At 46.9% G+C, this 21,953-nt stretch overlaps 1 protein-coding gene across 2 annotated transcripts in view; it reads right to left on the bottom strand.

Moving 5' to 3' along the window:
• Positions 1–21,953, bottom strand: part of TOX2 (TOX high mobility group box family member 2) — a 153,828-nt gene that overhangs the window by 32,195 nt on the left and 99,680 nt on the right. For both annotated transcript variants that reach the window (XM_068987526.1, XM_068987527.1), the window contains exon 3: positions 20,498–20,743. In XM_068987526.1, coding sequence (XP_068843627.1) covers positions 20,498–20,743 — 246 coding nt within the window. The remainder of the gene's footprint in view (positions 1–20,497; positions 20,744–21,953) is intronic.

Genomic DNA, 21,953 nt, shown 5'->3' with positions numbered 1-21,953 from the left:
TAATAGCGTTTTGCCAAGAAAATGCACTGGTCATAGCAAACACCCTCTTCCAACAACACAAGAGAAGACTCTACACATGGACATCACCAGATGGTCAACACTGAAATCAGATTGATTATATTCTTTGCAGCCAAAGATGGAGAAGCTCTATACAGTCAGCAAAAACAAGACCGGGAGCTGACTGTGGCTCAGATCATGAACTCCTTATTGCCAAATTCAGACTTAAATTGAAGAAAGTAGGGAAAACCACTAGACCATTCAGGTATGACCTAAATCAAATCCCTTATGCTTATACAGTGGAAGTGAGAAATAGATTTAAGGGCCTAGATCTGATAGATAGAGTGCCTGATGAACTATGGAATGAGGTTCGTGACATTGTACAGGAGACAGGAATCAAGACCATCCCCATGGAAAAGAAATGCAAAAAAGCAAAATGGCTGTCTGGGGAGGCCTTACAAATAGCTGTAAAACGAAGAGAGGCAAAAAGCAAAGGAGAAAAGGAAAGATATAAGCATCTGAATGCAGAGTTCCAAAGAATAAGAAGAAGAGATAAGAAAGCCTTCTTCAGCAATCAATGCAAAGAAATAGAGGAAAAGAACAGAATGGGAAAGACTAGAGATCTCTTCAAGAAAATCAGAGACACCAAGGGAACATTTCATGCAAAGATGGGCTCGATAAAGGACAGAAATGGTATGGACCTAACAGAAGCAGAAGATATTAAGAAGAGGTGGCAAGAATACACAGAACTGTACAAAAAAGATCTTCATGACCCAGATAATCATGATGGTGTGATCACTCAGCTGGGGCCAGACATTCTGGAATGTGAAGTCAAGTGGGCCTTAGAAAGCATCACTATGAACAAAGCTAGGGGAGGTGATGGAATTCCAGTGGACCTATTTCAAATCCTGAAAGATGATGCTGGGAAAGTGCTGCACTCAATATGCCAGCAAGTTTGGAAAACTCAGCAGTGGCCACAGGACTGGAAAATGTCAGTTTTCATTCCAATCCCAAAGAAAGGCAATGCAAAAGAATGCTCAGACTACCGCACAGTTGCACTCATCTCACACACTAGTAAAGTAATGCTCAAAATTCTGCAAGCCAGGCTTCAACAATATGTGAACCGTGAACTTCCTGATGTTCAAGCTGGTTTTAGAAAAGGCAGAGGAACCAGAGATCAAATTGCCAACATCCACTGGTTCATCAAAAAGGCAAGAGAGTTACAGAAAAATATCTATTTCTGCTTTATTGACTATGCCAAAGCCTTTGACTGTGTGGATCACAATAAACTGTGGAAAATTCTGAAAGAGATGGGAATACCAGACCACCTGACCTGCCTCTTGAGAAATCTGTATGCAGGTCAGGAAGCAACAGTTAGAACTGGACATGGAACAACAGACTGGTTCCAAATAAGAAAAGGAGGACGTCAAGCCTGTATATCATCACCCTGCTTATTTAACTTATATGCAGAGTACATCATGAGAAACGCTGGACTGGAAGAAACACAAGCTGGAATCAAGATTGCCGGGAGAAATATCAATAACCTCAGATATGCAGATGACACCACCCTTCTGGCAGAAAGTGAAGAGGAACTAAAAAGCCTCTTGATTAAAGTGAAAGAGGAGACCGAAAAAGTTGGCTGAAAGCTCAACATTCAGAAAACGAAGATCATGGCATCCGGTCCCATCACTTCATGGGAAATAGATGGGGAAACAGTGGAAACAGTGTCAGACTTTATTTTTTTGGGCTCCAAAATCACTGCAGATGGTGACTGCAGCCATGAATTAAAAGACGCTTACTCCTTGGAAGAAAAGTTATGACCAACCTAGATAGCATATTCAAAAGCAGAGGCATTACTTTGTTGACTAAGGTCCGTCTAGTCAAGGCTATGGTTTTGCCAGTAGTTATGTATGGATGTGAGAGTTGGACTGTGAAGAAGGCTGAGTGTTGAAGAACTGATGCTTTTCAACTGTGGTGTTGGAGAAGACTCTTTAGAGTCCCTTGGACTGCAAGGAGATCCAACCTGTCCATTCTGAAGGAGATCAGCCCTGGGATTTCTTTGGAAGGAATGATGCTAAAGTTGAAACTCCAGTACTTTGGCCACCTCATGAGAAGAGTTGACTCACTGGAAAAGATTCTGATGCTGGGAGGGATTGGGGGCAGGAGGAGAAGGGGATGACAGAGGATGAGACGGTTAGGTGGCATCACTGACTCGATGGACGTGAGTCTGAGTGAACTCCGGGAGTTGGTGATGGATAGGGAGGCCTGGTGTGCTGCGATTCATGGGTTTGCAAAGAGTCGGACACGACTGAGTGACTGAACTGAACTGAATATTTTTATTACAACCATCTGCCATTTATAGAAAAATGCATAAAGCTATGTTTTTGACAGAAAAAAGTAAAAGATGTAAGAACACTTCATTTCAAATTTATAGGGTACAGCCAAAGCCATACTCAGGAAAAAGGTATAGCCATAAAATTTTTTATTATGAAACAATAAAAATAAAGGTAAATGAATTAAAAATTTTAAAATGGAAACTCTAAACATACACAGGAAAAAAGGGAAGGAATTAATAAACATACAAGGAGAAATTAATACGAAAAAAGAAAAGTAAGAGAATTGAAACATAACTCTGATGGCTGGTTCTTTGAATAAATGAATAAAACAAAATTGATAAACTAATAATGTGATTAAAGATGAGCATAAAAAAAAGAGAAACTACAAAACACAGCTTTTGGAATATGAATGGGGTAGAATTAGAGGTACAATGCTATAAAAATATAACATTACACTAAATATGATTTAATGGTAATGACTGTATAGATCTCAGTGAGATAACTATTCATTTTACAAAGATGGTATAACCTGTATAGTAATTATATATGGTATAGTTTGTATTTCAGTACAGAAATATGAGAAAGCTATCTTATAAAGTGAAAACTACAGACCCATTTCACTATAAAAAAATGCAAAAGAAACATCTTAAGTAAAATAGTACATTAAATTCAGCCTCATATTAAAAATGTATGTGTGTATGTACATATATTTAAATATGTATGTATACATCCATACCATACCCAATCAGAATATATTAATAGGTACCAGGAACCTATTAATAAAATTTATTAACTCAATATACTAAGAAAGAAAAATGCATATGATTATCTCAATGCACACCTTCGAGGCATGTGATAAAACTCAACCAAAATTATGAGTGAGCTCAAAGATTAGAAATGTCTTTTAAAGTATGCTAAAGAAAACCGACTTTACGCCAAGGTGAATTTCTTTCATATTTTAAAAATTTATTTGGCTGCACTGGTCTTAGTTGCGGCATGTTGCATCTAGGTCCCTGAGCAGAGATTGAACCTGGACCGCCTGCGTTGGGAGATCTTAGAGAGGAGTCTTAGCCACTGGACCACCAGGGAAGTCCTGCCAGGGGCGAATTTAATTCGCATTAAATTGAGGGAGAAAGTAAAGATCACTGGTCACTGATACCGTCCCTATTAAGTGAAAGTCTGACCCAATGCCATGCAACAGAAAGAGATGAGAGATGAGTTACAACAACAAAGAAGATGGAAAAGCTTCTCCTTTGTAGATGTGATAGCATTTCTAGAAAACCTCAGTTTTTTAAAAAATTAGAATTTGAGATAAACATAAAAGATACACTGATTTCTTATTTACTCTCACACACACAAAAACAGAAAACATAATCAAGAAGTCCTAAGCACGATAGCAATGCAAAAATATACAATTCTAAGAAAACAAACGTATATGGAATATGTGGGATCCGTATGTATGTACATATATATAGACAGCTATAGAGCAAAAATTATTTAAATAAATGGAGATACACATTGTTTCTGAAGGGGACAACTCATGAGTATATTGATATAAAATCTCCCCACTTTAACCTACAGATATAATGAAAGTCCAAAATAAAAAAGTATATCTAGGATCAAACCCAAGCAGGAAGCAGAGGGCCTGAGTCGGTCAAATGGGAGCTAGGAGACCACATATCACGGCACAAAACACAGGTGCACCAGTGCCCCTGCCTCAATTCAGACACCTGGCTGTGACGAGGAGGAAAAGCCCGACTTAGCCAGCACCACTCCCTGGGGATGGAAGGAAAGCCTGGTCTGCAGGCGTGGACTCTCACCTGGCGTAGCATCCCACCAGGGGGCCCACTTCACCCAGACAGAGGCACGGGGATGGACCTGTCACCACGGGGTTATGGCTCACATCACTCATCGGGCCAGCATCGGGCCTCTAGAACGCAGACATGGCCTTCTACAGAGGCAGAGGAAGCGCGGGCTTGGAGATAACGCTCTGGGAAGATGGGGCACTAATCCCGAAGTCGTGGTATTTGCATTCAACTGGAGGCCTCCACGTGGTTGAGTGCAGTACATGTGTGCCGAGGAACCCAGGCGTGGAAGCAGGAGCGCCCCTCCCTCTCAGCACTCCCAACGACCCACAAGGGGATTACCCTGACCCAGCAGTGCTGGGCTCTGCCGAGCTGGAGAAGCTGGTACCCGCGGAGGGTGTGTTCCTGCCAGAGGGCACAGGAGGTCCTGGCTGCTCTCAGGACCCTTTGGGCTTCTTACGTCTGGGGTTGTGGATGAGAGAGGAGAACTCTGCCATCAGGGCAGGAGGAACTGGCCCTGACTGGCGGGAGGCGGGAGGGCTGCTTCGTGGGGGAAAGGAGGTGACCCCCTCCTGCCATCTCCTTCCCCACCACGACTGTACGTGGACAGGTACGGTGACCCGAACCTGAGAAGTGTATGAGGGCCAGGGACACAGGTAACACATGTTAAGTCATCAGATCAGCGGGGGTGATCGCTGAAGGGGAGGGGAACTTAGCCGAGGCCGGCCCGGGAGGATAAGGATAAGTTCCCAGCAAGGCAGGCTGTCGTGAGTTCCACTACATCTCCTACAGGAACAGAGATCCAAGCAACCATGGAGATGCCGCTCCCTCGCCTGCGTGGAGAAGTAGGTCTATGCAGACTCTGCTGGCCATGGAAATGCCCTGAGAGCCCAGCTGTGCTCCTCTGGCCCCATGAATGTGCCCTTGCCATGGCTACACTTTCCACAGGCCACCCCTCCTCCCTTCCCTCCTTCTTTCTCTTCTTCCTTCTGTGGATGTAGAATTCTGGTTGTTATCACCGTCTGGAATTCCACCTCCCCACTCCCCACTTCCTGCCTTCTTTTTCTCCCTCATCAACAAATCTCTCCCATGTCCCATCCTGTCCGGCGCTGCTTCTTGGTGCACTTGCACTAGCGCCGACCAGAAGCCCTCTCTGGGAGCAAACTGTCCCTGTTTGACTGTACTGCACTGAGAAATAGACCAGTGCCTTGCTCAGGGTGGAGGGTGGACCCAAGGATGCTCAGTTCAAACCAAAGGGGCCCTGAGCTAACCTCCAAGGAAGGCAGGTCCTATTAATGGAGGAATCTTCTTGAAGTCGAGCTCAGAGGTATGTCTGCATCCGTAGGTCTGGGGGCATATGCTGAAACTGAGGGGATTATGGGTGTGAGAGAATCAAGAGGATCGTGACCCTGCACGGGTGCCATGGGGGCAGAGATGAGAGAGACAAGTCATCACAATGTCAGTGTGGGAAAGAGGGGACTTGGGAGCACAGACACGTGTCAACTGTCTGTGATGGAGACCCGCCCCCCACCCCAAGAAGGTCCCCAGGGAAGTAACTTTGTCCACCAGTACTTTGGTAGGTAGATTTTTGGGGGGAAACTAGGAAGGATACAGAGTCCTCCATGTGGGTTGGCAGAGAAAAAAAAAAACAGGCAGCTCATACACGAAGTGCTTACAGACAAATAATAGCATATTTATGGCTACCATGCTGAGCATTTTATAAGCATTATAACATTTAATTTTCAAAACAAGCCCATAAGGTAAGGGTTATTAACATATCCATTTTATGCATAAGAAAACTAATGATCAGAGTATGTGAATAACTTATTCAACACGGCAAGCAGCTGGAGGAACTTAGATATTTTGCTGGGGGGGTGGGCACTTGGGATCTTAGTTCCTGAATCAGGTATTGAACTTCCCCTGCAGTGGAGTCTTAACCTCTGGACGGTTGGAGAAGTCCTAGGAACTCAGATTTAAATCCAGGTATCTGGAAGTCCAAAGTCAGAGATAGTAATTTTTGCAAAGGACCACCCCCCTTTCAGTAGGGCAGTGGTCAGGGGCACAAAGACACAATGCAAGTGTCCAGGGTAAGGGGCGTCAGTGGAGGCTAAGCCCCTATCCCCGAGGACAGTTTTGTTTCTAGTGTCATTGGCTGGCCATTGGTCACTTGTGCTGTGGACACCTGAAGGGGTGACAGGCTTCAGCCACGTGCTGGGGCACAGAATTATGAGAAGATACATCACTGTGACCAAGGTTGCAATGGGGGGGGCGGCGGGGGCCATGCAGAGGAGGGCTCAGCCAACCTGCTGGCTGGAGTTAGTCTGCTCCTCCTAGCAGGGCACGGCAAGTAAGAACACATCAAGCACACAGGCAGGTGAAAGGGGTGGAGAGGAGGATTCTCACGTGCTAAGGCAGAGGGGCCGGAGGTCCGGGGTTCCCAAGCGATGAGTCCTGTGGGGTGGGGGAGTGACTGTCTCGGGCTGAACCTTTGGGCCCAGGATCTCGGGCAGGAGGCCCATGCTTTGCTGTCACCCTGCGCCTCTAACCAAAGCCCAGGTCATGGGGTCCAGCTGCAGCCAGCACTGCAGTGTCTGCTTGAGTCTTTGTGTCCAACTCCTCATACTTGGTCCTCTCGTGATTTCCGAGAACAGGCTGCCCTGATCACCCCTCCTCAAGAACCGCACTGTCCCCCAGACGCCACCTCCCAGTCATACAGAAGTCCCAGTGACGTCCCCTGCCCGGGGTTCCCTTTCTTTACCCTCTACTACATTTTGCTTCTAATTCTGCATAGGCCCTTGGTGCACAATTACCCGTGAAGCCTCACAATCTAAGGAGATGTGGCCTGGAGTCCTTCTGATCCCAGGGGGCGGATGGTCCTCATGCCAGTGTGTCTGCTTCGAGGCCTAGCCAAAAGGAGACAGGAGGGGCTGGGAGGAGTCAGGAGTTACACGTGGGGGATAAAAGGTTGGCAACTGTCACAGGTGTGATGAAATTCTCAAGGCAGACAGAAACACAAGTGACAGTTCCAAGGGTCCTAAAACAATGGAAACCAGGACTCAGCTGAGGATGATGGCCATCCAGCGGTTCTGGGCTGGATCAGAATCTCCCGGGGGACTGGTTAACAAAGGTTGAGAGGTTTGGGTGGGGCCTGAGAAATCTGCATCTCTTAACTTCCCAGGATCTTGTAGGCCTTTTGTTGTTTAATTGCTAAGTCGGGTCTGACTCTTTGCGACCCCATGAGCTATAGTCCATCAAGCTCCTCTGTCCATGGGATTTCTCAGGCAAGAATGCTGAAGTGGGTTGCCATTTCCTCCCTCAGGGGATCTTCCTGACCCAGGGATCGAACCCACATCTTCTGTATTCTCCTGCATTGCAGGCGGATTCTTTACCCACTGAGCCAAGATCTCATTTTTGATGGCAATACTGCCGGAGTCCCATAGAGATTGATTCTTGGGAGTGTTGGCTGCCAAAGGTTCCTGGCTGCCTCCTTCTCTAAGAACTGCCCACGGCCAGTGGGAACCATCTTGCCTAGGAAGTTATGCACAAGCTCCACCCTGGCCTGGCCTGTGACCAATGCCTGATCACACCGCACACGGCGGTCTGATTCATGGTTGAGAGGTCCCTACAGAAGCAAACAGACCTCCCTCTAGCACAGATCTGGACACCATCTGAAATATCTCATTTACTCTTCACAACAATCCCGTGAGGAAACTTCAGCACAGAGAGGGTGAGCGGATGGCTGAGGTCACACAGCCAATCGTACATCTGACCTTGGAGTTCCTCTCGACCCCCGTCCCCCAATCATCGACAACAGCCCCCTGCAGGGCCCATTCATGAAATGCTTTGGAGATGTTGTCTCTCCTGATCCTCTCCACAGCTCTCGCTGGGGTTGGTCCATTCAGCACATGGAGAAAGTATGGCTGGGAGGAAAGGGGTTGTGTTCTATCATCCATCAGTGGTGGGGAGATGGGCCATGAACCCAGGCTTCCTGCTTCCAGGTCTTTCTACCAGTTCCGGGGTGACACTAAGAACTAGCAATGGCTTATTTAGAAGGGAATCCTCAGGGGTCCAGCATCTCGGGGCCCAAAATTCCATCCAACCAACACAACCCAATGACAAGTTCTAAATGCTTTTTTCTTGCTACCAAGAGTCTGGAGAAATAGCTAATGCTTTTATCCCACCCCCCATCTCTGTGTCCAGTGAGAATTCTGACCACAGGCTGGGCAAAGGATGCTTCTGTGCAGTGTTAGGGTAAAGGGAAGAAGGTTCCTATCCTGCCTCCACCACTTCTTGGCTGTGTGTCTCTGGACAAGCCCCTTGTCCTTGGGGACACACCTGTAAGTGAGATTAACTCTGTCTCCCTCCAAAGTTGATGGGAGGGTTAGATAAGGTGGGCCATAAGATGAAATAGACTATTTTCAATAGAATAGAAAATAGAAATAGGGTCCCCATCTGGCTTACTTACCAGCAATAGTGTAGGCAGCGCTCTACAGTTTGTCAAGGGTTTACCTCGGCACCATTTATTTTTCATTCATTTACTCACCCACTCACTCACTCAGTCATTCAACAAACCCGTATCAGACACCTGTTACACCCCACACAAAGCTAAGCATCAGGATTATGCAACAGCACAGCTGGTTCTCACAGCCACTCTGGGCAGGTGAGGGGTAAGGGGCGGGGTAAACAGCATCCGCTCTGTCTCACTTGAGGCTTGGAGAGGAGGAGTAATGCCCAAGGCCACCCACCAGGGCAGAGGAGGAACCCCAGGACTCCCGACTCCCTGTTAAGTGCTACTGCTTGGACCCTAGGCTGCCACTATCACAGCTGGGGCCACAGCCCGGACCAGCCAGTGTGCCGAAACCTCCCCCAGGACACCTTGGCCTCAACAGTAATACAGCGATGCTCTCCCCTGGAGCCTTAATATTTTGATGAGTTGTATTTGTCTTGCCACCTTTTATAAAGACTCTGAGTACTAAATGGACAAAGCCACAAGACGAGAGAAAGAGGGCAGGGGACTGACTGACTTTTCATTATCCAGCAGAGCCGGGGGAAAATGACTCCAATAGATCTCAAGTTTTATGTGCTCCAGACATTCTGCGGAGCCAGAGATGGTTTCTCAGCAATGCTGATGGTACATTAAAAGCTCATTTTCCCAAACGCGGTACTGAATATGCACTAGGAGGAAAGAGCCATTATACTGGGTAATATCAAAGCTGCAGCTGACGAATGTTGCTGAGATTTTCTGTGAGTTTTCCCTCGTGACTCAGGAGCAGGTCTCAGAGGGAGAGGTACTCTGCCAAGCTGGGCATCTGGCCCAGAATGGAAGTAAATGCCTGGTGGCCCTTGCACCCTTCTGGGCCAGAGGGTCGCAGCTCTGACTGGGAGCCTGGCAGAGGGTGGACACTAGAGGGCGTTCAAGTGATCTATTACTAAAACCTCACAATCGTTTTGTGAATCCCAGTGGAACAGGTGGCAATTTGGTCTGAACAAGGAAGTCCAGGCAGGTGTGAAATTTCCTCCTCCTAGGCATCTGCTGCTGGTGTCTGGTTCCAAAGGCCCAGTCCCTAGGATGCCACCTCCAGGAAGTTCTCTCTGCTACCTCTCTCTTCCGAGCTTGTTAGTACTCATTTGCTCTTCATTCTGAACTAGCACCTCACGCTTCATGCTGTGGTTACCTGTGAACGTGAACAGCTTGACTCAGAGTCAGTTAAAGTGGGTCTCAGGCCTGGCTCACTCACCCCCTTGCTCATTCATTAATTCACGTGAAGGCTGTACAGGTTGGATACTGAGTTCACAGGCAGGGGAGTCAGCACCTGGGTTTCAAATCTGGGCACCACCATTCATTCGGTGGTTGTGTAGTTTTTCTCTCTGTGCCTCTGTTTTCTCATCTGCAAAATGGCAATAACAATAGTGCCTCCTTCTCAGGATGAAGGACTAAATGAGATAAATATAAAAGGCTTAAGTGTATGTGGAGTACATAGTAAATGTTTTAATAAATGTTAGCAGATTACAGATGAGCCTGGTGGGCTACAGTCCATGGGGTCATGAAGAGTCAGACACGACTGAGCAACTAGGCACAGGGTCCACACATTTAGAAAAAGCTCACCTAGAGGAAAGTGAAAGCGTTAGTTGCTAAGTCATGTCCGACTCTTTGCGACCCCATGGACGGTAGCCCACCAGGCTCCTCTGTCTAAGGAGTTCTCTAGGGAAGAATACTGGAGTGGGTTGCCATGCCCTCTTCCAGGGGATCTTCCTGACCCAGGGATTGAACCTGGGTCTCCCACATGGCAGGCAGTTTCTTTACCATCTGGGTCACCAAGGAAGCCCCACCTAGAGTAAATGGGGGTCAAATGAGGAGTATTCCTTGCCCTCCAAAGGCCAAGACACAGAATCTATGACCGCGGGGAGCATTAATGGTGCTCCCGGAGGCCCATCGTCACGGTTCTGTTCTAGGAGAAGCTCTACATCAGTGAGCTGCTACCTCTCGCCTGGCACAGGGCTGGTGGCTACATAAGTCAGCCACCGGGAAAGCCAAGTGGCCACCAAGCTGAAATCACAGCTGCCGTTCCCTTTCCCCCTCCCCCAGGCTGGGAGCATCCCGTTGCATCTTTGAATCCCCTGTGACTTAGATACCACCCTGTAGGCAACCTTGATTCACTCCATACACAGCCTGAAGGGTGCAGAAGGCACTGGGCTTCGACGCAGAGACTTGGGTTCAAATTCTATCTCTACCCTTATTTTCACTGTGTGAGCTTGGACAAGTAATTTCTCCTCCTGTTTATTCCATCAATAAACAGAGACTGAATGTTATCTGCAAGCCAGGCCCTTTGTTAGATGCTGCTGCTGCTGCTGCTACGTCGCTTCAGTCGTGTCCGACTCTGTGCGACCCCATAGATGGCAGCCCACCAGGCTCCCCCGTCCCTGGGAGTCTTCAGGCAAGAATACTGGAGTGGGTTGCCATTTCCTTCTCCAATGCATGAAAGTGAAAAGTCAAAGTGAAGTCACTCAGTTGGGTCCAACTCTTAGCAACCTCATGGACTGCAGCCCACCAGGCTTCTCCGTCCCTGGGATTTTCCAGGCAAGAGTACTGGAGTGGGGTGCCATTGCCTTCTCTGTTGTTAGATGCTAGTGCAGACCAAAGCATAAAGCACAGATCCAGCCTTCAGGCTGTGCCGGGCTGGTGGTGCAGAAGGCATCTAAATGGACAACCACGTATTTCCAGGAATTTAGTCAGATACTACCTTTATTTAAATTTTTGATACATGATTCATCATATTTTTGGTGGCAATTCTGCCTTTTAAAAATGCTGCATGAAAAAAAGGACTTATCTTGATTCCTGAGTTTTGGCACATGCCCTTAAATCTTGTATGCCTCTCCATACATCCAGCTCAAAGGATCCAGAGAGCCTCCGAGAGAAAATGACTTTTGAGTCGGGTCCTAAGGCAGGAATAGGAGACCACCAGGTTGACAAAGGGAAGAGGAGTCCAAGCAGAGGGGGCGGCATGCAGTGGTGCTCGGTCGGGGTGATTCTGTTCCCAGGGAATATCTGGCCATGAGAGGAGCTATTTTAAAGTTCTTCTCTTGACTGGGGATTGTTCCTAGAGGCCAGGAGTAGTGAAAGGAAGCCAGGGATGCCAGACATTCTACAATGCACAGAGCAGCCAGCCACAACAGAAAATGATCCCTCCACCAATGCTGCTTGGGCTAAGTTGAGAAATGCCATACTAAAACATCAAGGAGCGAAACATCACGGCATCATGCTACCTTGGGCTGACTCCTTGGCTTCTCTAAGCCTCAGTTTCTGGATCTGAAAAATGGGGATAATAGTGGCACCTACTTTAGAGGCTTGTCGGGAAAAGGCAGTGGCACTACATCTGTACACAGCAGGTGCTCAATAAATAGCCCTATCTTTTCCAACTTTGAACATACCTCAAACTTCAGAGCAAACCCTTCTCAAAAAAGACAGCTTCCCCGCGTTCCAAAGAAAACTGGGACACAGAAAAGAACACATTTTGTTCTTTTCTGACCTTTCTCTTAGAGAAAACCACGAGTCTTATCTCTCAATAGAACGTGAGCCTGTTTGCAGAGAACCAGCCTCTGTATTGGCTTATCACTGGCCTGAGTTTTAACAGGGACTGAATTTTTATGACTGTGTTATAAACCTTTGCAAAACCCACTTTTAAACTAAAATACGCCGACAGGTTCTTAACTACTATAGCTACTAAATTAAGCATGAGGGATGGAGGGAGGCGCAGAGTGCAGAAGAAAACAAAAGTGCCCTGAAAGAGTCAGTGGAGGTAAAATAATGTTCATTAAAAATAGAAAAACAAACACACACAAAAATCTTTTGTGTTCAACTTCACACTCGTACATCATAATGTTCCAGTAAAAGGCCATTTCCCCCTGAGATAATAAAAGAATTGAATTTTTCCTTATCGGTCATCTATTTTTCTAGCTGAAGCTATTACTCCCGCTCTGGGGTTGCTAGGCAACAAGAAATATTAATAGCAGCTTTTATTAGCTTAGCTTTTGCAGCCGAGTACCAGAATGAGAAAATGGGAAACATAAATGTGTTACATAAATCTTTCAACCTTTCAGAGCCGGTGTTAGTCTCTGTTTTCATAATGATTTATTGAAGTGATGGTTCATTTATGAGAAAAAGGAGTGCAGGATAAGAAAACGGAGCAGTCCCCTGCAGGAGTGTTTGAAAATAAATAATTATAGCAGGAGAGCAAAAGCTGTTTAAAGCCATTTTTCTGAGTTTTATAAAATGTAAAAAGACATATTTCTTTCGCTTGCTGCCTCTAAAAAACAGAGGGAGGGAGTTTCATCCAGACTCTGCGGAATAAAAAGGACCCTCTGGACCTCTGGTCCACTGGCACCCTGTATAGGATTCTCAGAGGTCCGTTTGGGAGATAAATACCCTGACTCCCACTCCCCAGAGGGAAATTAGCTAAAAACATGGCAGCCTGGGCGGGGAAGATCCCTTGGAGAAGGGAATGGCAACCCACTCCAATATTCTTGCCTGGAGAATTCCATGGACAGAGGTTACAAAGGGTCAGACACAACTGAATGACACACACACACACACACACACACACACACACACACACACACATTACCCAGCAGTTAGGAGCATGGGCTCTGGGTTAGGCCAACCTAAGTTCAAAACCCACTTCTACCATTTGTTACTCTCCACCCAGTGACTCAGAGCAAGGGGTTAGTCCCCCCATGCCTCAGTTTTCTCACCTGTAAAATGGAGGTAATGCCACTTATCTTATGGGAACTTGTGTGTGTTAGTTGCTCAGTCATGTCTGACTCTTTACGACCCCAAGGACTATAACCCGCAAGGGTCCTCTCCAGGCAAGAATACTGGAGTGGGTTGGGCTGCCATTCCCTTCTCCAGAGGATCTTCCAGGCTCGGGGATCAAACCCAGGTATCCTGCAATACAGGCAGATTCTTTACCATCTAGTTACTGCTGGGTAATACTAAGCATCAAGAAAACAACACACACACAAATGGCCACAAATTCCTGCCCTTGCTGCATCTTTACCTTTCTGCAGTTTTACTCAGCCATTTCTCTCTTTGGGGTCTATTTCTGGGCTTGGCCATATGACCTGCTTTGGCCGAAGGAACATTAAAAAATGTGATGTAAGCAGGTTTGAAAAGTGGTTGCACGTCGGAGCCTCTTCCTCTTGATGCTCTCGGGAGCCCTATCATCATCAGCATCTGAACAAGCCCGGGTTACCATGTGAAGAGAGACCTTTGGCCACATCGCCTGCACAGACCCAGCCAACTGCCAAGTTGTGAACAAGACCATCCAAGGCCATGCAGCTCCAGCCAAGGTGAACCCAGAAACCAGCCAAGCCGACCCCAGAAACCAGCCAAGCCAGCCCAGGTTAAAAGAACTACCTTGCTGTTCCACAAAAGAACAGGAAATAGAAAAAGCTCATTGTTTGCTTTAAGCTACTAAGTGTTGGGGTTTAAGCCACTAAGTGTTGGGGTAGTTTTGTTACACAGCAAAAACAACTGATAACAATTGTAAAACAAAACAAAAACCAATTTATGCACTAAGAGCAATCAAATTAATAGGTTGGGCAGAGTGATGGGTATCCACTGGCCTTGCGGCTCAGAGGATCAAAGCTTGGGGGCCTTTGGTCCCTTTATCTCGGACTCCAGAGAGGATCTCCTGCATCTCAATTTGTGAGAATCATTTAGAGGGAGACCAAGTCTTCTGGGTGGAAGAGGAGTGAGTCAGGGATGGGAGGAGGGGAGGAACAGGAGATTGGAGGGGAAGAGTGAGAACAGGAAGAGAAGGGGGCAAGTGATGGGAAGATGTATATGAAGGACCTCCTCCCACTGGGTCAACACACAGATCCTGCCCCGAAGCTCTGAGCCCTGCTTTCAGGCTCTGGAACCTAAGCCAGGGCTGCAAGCTGTCTCATGGGAACCACCTCTAAGGCAAGGGGGTGAAGTGCAACTTCGAAACTGCTCAGCCCTCTCCCTCAGCCTATCCTAGGATTCTAGCCAGGAAAGACCCTTCACTCAGTATGCCCCCAGCCCTCTTTGTGTAGGGAGAAGGCCCAGTCTTGGCAAGATGTTTTGGGACAAGGACCTACAGCATGAACAGTATGAAACTACCAGTCCAACACTCAGGGTGTGAATCCAAGTTGATGAGCCTTGAGCCCCCCAGGCCAGTGGCATGTGTGGTGGTCATGGTAGGGGGAGTCTATCCAACCCCAAACCCATATACTTATTCAGTGTGTCATAGCTGACAAAGCAATCACTCCCATTTTCCTATTTGTGAGTTCACCAGATCTAGAATTCCAGCCTCCATTCTGTCGATGGGAAAGAAAACTGAGGCTGGGAGAGAAGTTACTTACTCAAATCCCCAGAGAAAGCAGTAAATAAGAGTCAATGCTGGAGGAGAATGTTTGAATGATGACTGTGTGCCACTCTTGCGCTAACTGAAGCCCACAACTGGACCACAAAGTTCCAGTGACCTAGAGGATGGCCCAGTGACCGGCGCTCATCTTAGGGAGACCCCTTATTACCCAAGTCACCAGGACCCATGGCTGATTTGGCCAGAACTCATTTCCCATCATGGCCCATCTCCATCTGTTCAAGGCTCTCCAAGGAGTTTCTCTGGTCTTGAAAAAGGAGCAGTTTCCCTAAGAACTTATCTAGGGGCATCAAGCTTTGCCCTTCCCAGGATAATTCCTCTCCTGCATAAGCCAGGACGGTGAGCTCAAACATTTCCCAAGGACGACTCCAAAATAAATTATTTCAGACTTAACAGAGGCTGTTTAATAAATTCCACTCTTCTAGTTTCTTTGGGTATTTTAGAAACTGATTTATACATACAATATCTCTCTCAAAATGAGACAATCAACACAGGATAAAATTATTGAGTTATGAAAATAGGGGTCAGATGGAGGTGCAGCGCTTTAAATTAAACTGGCAAAATATATCTTTCATACTAAATTGACTCTTTTTGTCTTGGAAATGAATGTTTAATCAGTTAAGATGCTGAAGTCGAGGGAGAAGCCTTAAGCATATTTAATTTTGTAAAAGAAGCCTGAAGCCAATATTGTACAGGCCTCCTGCCGGCAGCCATACCTTTAAAACCGAAGAACCAACTCCCACACAAGCTGGGAGACCACGCGGGCTGGGCAGGCGACCAAAAGGAACTAGTGACCTCTGGCATCAGAGCCAAGAGGGCCTGGCGTTAATGAGAGGGCTGTTAAATGCCTTGGTGTCAAATGTCACTGCTCCAGGGACCACTTCCTTGACACATCGCAGCCTTTGCAGAGGGCACCTGGTCGCTGGGCCATCCTCTGTGCCCCCGGTGGCCCTGTGCCCAAGCTGCTCCACCCCTTGGGCAGCTGCTAAAAACTGAGAGGCACACGGTAGGGGACAGAGCTGGGAGTGAATTCTGGTTTGGGGACTTAATAACTATGTTATACCCATTCATTCATAAAGTACGTAAACTATTAATATTAGGATCAGGTTATCACTCCCCCTAGGAAGCAATAACCTCACATCTGAGCCAGGTGCCTCCTCTTTGTGATTTTAATCAATTAATTAGGCTGCATCAGGTCTTAATTGCAGCACGTGGGATCTTTGTTGCAGCATGTAAACTCTTAGTTGGCCAGGTGCCTCTTCTAGGTGCACAGAGCAACATGCACTGATACGATCAGAGGATTTCTTACATGTTCAGAAGTGGGCTCCTCACCTGTCTCTCTATGGCACTAGTTGTTCCTCAAGGGCGTCTTGTAGGTCCAGAGCTCAGAACAATGTCTGGTACTTAGTTGCCTTTTAATCAAGACTGATCACTGTGGGTAAGCCCAAAAGTGGCCCCTTTAAGATATCAGATTCTAATCCCTGGAACCTGTAAATGGTTCTGTATTTGGGGGGAAAAAAAAAGAGTCCTTGCAGATGTGATTAAAAGTTAAGGCTCTTGGGATGGGGAGAGGATCCTGGATTAACCCTGTATGTTGTAAGTCCCTAAGCATCCTTATAAGAAAGGCAGAGGGAGATTTCACTGACAGAAGAGAAGGCGAAGTGATAATAGACGGAGACTGGGGTGATGTAGCCACAAGCCGAGGATAGCCAGCGACCCCAGAAAGCCGGAGAAGCGCAAGATGGATTCTTTCCCAGAGACCCCAGAGGAAGGTCACCCCTCCCGACACGTTTCTCAGTCCAGTGATACAGATTTTGGACCTCCATCTACTAGAGCTGTGAGAGCATACATTTCTGTTGTTTTTAAGCCCCAGTTTGTGACAATTGTTAGAGCAGCCGCAGGAAACTAACAATCACCTGCCTGCTCTGAGTCTCCATCTCCTTACTGCAGTCGTTCCTGCCTCACTTGGAACTTGGGAGTGTTACGCGAGACAGTGTTTGTAAAGCTCCCTGCATGGTGCTTCACATCTCGGGGGTCTGACACAAACTCCAGCGTCACCCACATAGCACGCATGTCTACACATACTCACACACACACACACACACCTTCAAGCTTCAGCTCAGACAAATTTAAACCAATTGCTGGGCTTCCCTCGTGGCTCAGTGGTAACGAATCTGACTGCCAGTGGAGGAGTGTGCATGCAAACGTGTGAGTGCTCAGTCGTGTCCAGCTCTTTGCGATCCCATGGCCTGTGGCCCACCAGGCTCCTCTGTCCATGGGATTTTTCAGGCAAGAATACTGGAGTGGGTTGCCATTTCCTACTCCAGGGGATCTTCCTGACCCAGGGATCCAACTGTGTCTCTAGCATCTCCTGCATTGGCAGGCGGATTCTTTACCTCTGATGCCAATGCACGGAGTCAATCCCTAGTCTGGGAAGATCTCACATGCTATGGTGCAACTAAACCCGAGCACCGCAACTCCTGAGCCCACACTCTAGAGCCTGTGCTCTATCTACAACACTGCAATGAGAAACCTGTGCACCTCAACTAGACAGTAGCCACTGCTCGCTGCAACCAGCAAAAAGCCTGCGCAGCAAGGAAGACCCAGCACAACCGAAAATAAATCAATAAAAATATTTTTAAAAAACATTTTTTTAAAACAACTGTCTTTTTAGCATATGGTCCCAATGGATGGACGTTTTCTTAATTGGTTTCCCACTTGGTCTGGCAGCCTTCCTCTGGGTAAAATAGTTTGGCTTACCTTTCATTGCATAACGAGGGAATAGAAAACCCAGTGAACCGTTGATAACTCTCACTAATGGAAGAATTAAAGCGATCTGAATTTGTGAAGCATCTTAAACGTGCACTAGTTTTAAAGGAATCTGGAAAATGGCTGCAAAGTGCCTATCTGGATTAAGCCCAACAAAGGCATTTCCTAGGTGAGGGGATCAGGAGGTCATCTCAGATAAACAGATAACCTCCTTTGCGATGATCAGAGCTCTTATAACCAGGTGACTCTACCAAGGTACCTGCGAGTATCTGAGACTGTTCCTTTAGGAAAGTGAGGCTGATGGGAAAACACTGCCAGTGGTTAGAGTGGGAACTCACTTTTATGACTAATAATAACAATAGCAAATATTCCCTGATTGTTGACTCTCTGCCAGACATTTGCTGAGACTTTACATACATTATCTCAGATACCCGTCACTGCAAGAAAAGAGGACTCAAGCTCAGGATGTGGGGCCGGGGTTAACACTGGTCTGTGGGATGCCAGAGCCTATGCACTAACCACTACCCCGCACTGTCTGCTGGAGACTAGCATCCCAGGCCAGTGACACTGTGACCGAGAACCCCAGGCAGACACACGCCTGCATCCACGGGCCTCCCCAGGGTACATGACAGATGTCAGCCGGGCCTTGCCCTCACCTGGGTTACTGGGACCATCTGGAGTTGTGAAGTTTTTGCTAGGAAATTAGCTGGGCAAGAAGCTAAGGCAAAAGCATTGTAACAAAGTGGAATTAAAACCACACACTGTGGAATCTGCAGGTCTCCGAGAGAGAAGAGGAAGCGGAGGGTCTGCATTATTGATGGGCTCCTTTTTCAAGAAATGGAGCAGCAATTTCCACTGAGCACTTTAGTGAACAGTAGAAAACGTGGGCCTTGAATTGGCTTCCTCCTGCCTTCCCTGTCTCTCATCTTCCCTTCTACGTCTCACCTAGCTTCACAAAAATAAATGTGATGTGGCTCTTGAAAATACCTAGAGCATGCCAGGTTGTTTTTCTTTTTCTTTTCAAGCAAGGAGATTTGATGGTAATAAGAGTAAACAATAAATAAATAGAATATAGTCAAGAAACAATGCAAATGAAGGTCTCAGATATCTGACAGAACTGGGCCACAAATTTGGCTGTGACCTCTGAACAGCCTTGGTAGGGATAAACATGATCCATCCAACATCATGTGATTCTTAAAGAAATCAGTTTAGCGGTCCCTCCTGCCCTCCCACAGGTGTGTTTCTGACAAAATCAAGGACTGTTTGCCTCCTAGATACAGTGGTTGGTCCATCCAAGCTGTCATGGTCCTCTTTGGAGACTCAAACTACCACCTGCCAGAGGCGTCAGAGGGGATGCTGGCCGCCGGTGGCCGTCGTGCCCGCTGTGTGGATGATACTAATGATGTTGCTGGAGTTCCTGGATCCAGCCATGCCTGAAACCTTCTGTCCAGCCCTCAATACCTAGATATTTCAGTCTTTTTCTTTTTTTCCTGCATCAGCTGCTTTGAATTTTATTCTTGTCACTTAAGAATGAAGTTAAGAGGTGTGACTATCAATATAATATTAACTGTAAAGGAAAAAGCAAAAATAAACATATACCCCAGTCATTCAGAAGAAGTACTAGAATTCCCTTAAGGATTTTCCCCTCATTATACAAAAGAATTCTCTACTGTCTTTCTATAAGTCTTGATTGTTCAAACCAGTCATTCATGCTGAAAACTCATACCTTGCTCAGCATGGGATTCAGGATCCTTATGATCCAGGCCCTACTAATTCTTTTTTTTTTTTTTCCTACTAATTCTTTCACGTCCTCTCTTCCTATGCGACTTCATGTTCTTTCTCTCCAGCCCAGTAAGGGCGACCCACATGCCACACCTGAGCACAACATGAACCTCCTGCTTCTTGCTTTTGTACATGCTGTTCCCTCAGCCTGGAAGGTCCTTTTCTGTGCTGGTCTGCCTGCCAAAGTCCCTCCTATCCTCAAAACTCTAAGTCAGTCACCACCCTCTCCCCTCCCAGCTTAAGCAAGACACAATATTTTTTAAATAATATGATTCCACTTATATGAAATGTGAAGAAGAGGCAACGATACAGAGACAGAAACTAGATTAGTGGTTGCCTAGGGCTAAAGATGGGGGTGAGGTTGGGAATGATGACTAAAGGGTATAAGGTTTCTTTGTGGGGTGATGAAAAGGTTCTAAAATAGCTTGTGTTGCTGGTCACATAGCTCTGTGAATATTTTAAAAGCTACTGAACCGTATACTTTAAATAGGTGAATTGCATAGTAGGTGAACAATATTTCAATTTCAATAAAGCCCTTTTTTTTGACCGTGTCAAGTAGCTTGTAGGCTCTTGGTCCCCCAACCAGGAACTGGACCCAGACCCCCTGCAGTGGAAGCATGGAGCTCTAACCACTGGGAAACCAGGGAATTCTCCTTCAGTAAAGCCTTTAAAAGGTAAGATTATACTATTAAAAATAAAAATAAAACAAATAATATCACTATGTTATAAACAAAGCTTCAGAAGCAAGTAGCATAAGAACATAAACTTCCCTCCATGCCCACCCCCCATATTCTACAGACCCCCATGCAAGTAACCAACAGAGCCCAGACCCTGCACCTGAGCAGAGGGTCCTCCCTTCTTTCCCGTAACCCGGCAGGAACCATGGCAGGTAACAGGGACTCACCGTGGGCAGCTGCCCTGATAGCAGGTGGCTGTCCTGGGCCAGCATGTTGGACACCATGATGGCTGGGAGGTCCATGGCCTGGTAGGAGTAAGCAGGGAGCAGTCCGTTGGGCGTGAGGCCGTGGCACAGCGAGTGGTAGCCGGCTTCGTGGTCCCCCAGGTGCAGGAGGGATGGCTCGGGGAGGTTGGGAGGTGTTATTGGGGGGATCTCATAGTCTTCGTTGCTCTCGTTCTGGCTGTTGAAGGTCTAAAATATCAAAAGGGCAGGCTGTTGCAGGTCAATGTTGTACAACTGCAGAACAGGCTTGACAGCACCAGTGACAGCCACAGTGAACAGCCCTTAGCAAAGCAGAGAGGGGGTGGTCCCTCTGCGAGGCACACAGTCGAGATGGTGCAGTCAGACTCCCAACCCATCCCCAGTGGGTGCTTCCTCCTACTGGGCAGTCTGTAACAGAAACCTGCCCTCCTGGAAAGTGGGGCCACCACCTGTTCACCTGTTTTTTGTTTTCCCACCAGATCTGGCCACTGCAGCCCACCATGAATCCATCTGTCTACATCCACCCATTTTACAGATGGATGAACTCAGGTCCTGGAGGAAAGTGGCTCATGCAGGGTTAGTCAAAGAGCCAGGAGTGGAGCTGAAGTATCCTGGCCCCATGCCTGGTGGTCTTCCAGGGCAGCTGGATGACTTTCTCTTGGGTATCCCGATCTGTGTCCTCTCTTCGTCTTCTCATCTCGGTAAATGGTACAAACATTCCCCCGGGAACACACGCTATTCCCCCAGGAGCCACACTGGACACTTTTCTTTCCAAACGTTATTTGTTCATCTTCCCTACCTCACTGCACTGACCAGGAAGCTCCAGTGCAATGCTAAATGGAAATGGTGAGAGTGGACACACTTGCTCTTTTTTCTTAAGTATCTCAATATTTTACCACTAAGCACCCAGGTGGTGCTAGTGGTAAAGAACCTGCCTGCCAATTCAGGAGGCATGATCCTTGAGTAGGGAAGGCATGGCAAGGGGGAGGAAGAGGGCATGGCAACCCACTCCAGTATTCTTGCCTGGAAAATCCCATGGACAGAGGAGCCTGGCAGGCTACAGTCCATGGGGTTGCAAAGAATTGGACATGACTGAAGTGACCCAGCATGCAAAATGTTTGCCATAGATTCTTATAGGTATTCTATAACAGGTTAATGGTATTCCTTCTTCTTTCAATTAGGCATCAATTTTTAATTTTATTGAATTCTTTTCTCCTGCATCTCCTGAAAGGATCAAATGAGCCTTTTCTCCTTTAATTCAGTTAAATATGGTAAATTGCTACACTTGGTTTTCCTAATGCGAAAGCAACCTTGTATTTCTGCATTGGACCCTACTTGGCCGTAATGCATTTCTATTTTATCCATTATTACATTTTGATCGCTGGTATTTTGTTTAGGATTTTTGCATCTAGTTCATGAG

This window comes from Capricornis sumatraensis, chromosome 15 (genome assembly GCF_032405125.1).
Source record: "Capricornis sumatraensis isolate serow.1 chromosome 15, serow.2, whole genome shotgun sequence".
In the NCBI taxonomy this organism is placed as follows: domain Eukaryota; kingdom Metazoa; phylum Chordata; class Mammalia; order Artiodactyla; family Bovidae; genus Capricornis; species Capricornis sumatraensis.
The sequence above is the reverse complement of the archived record's forward strand: the minus strand, read 5'-3'. Positions and strand labels throughout refer to the sequence as shown.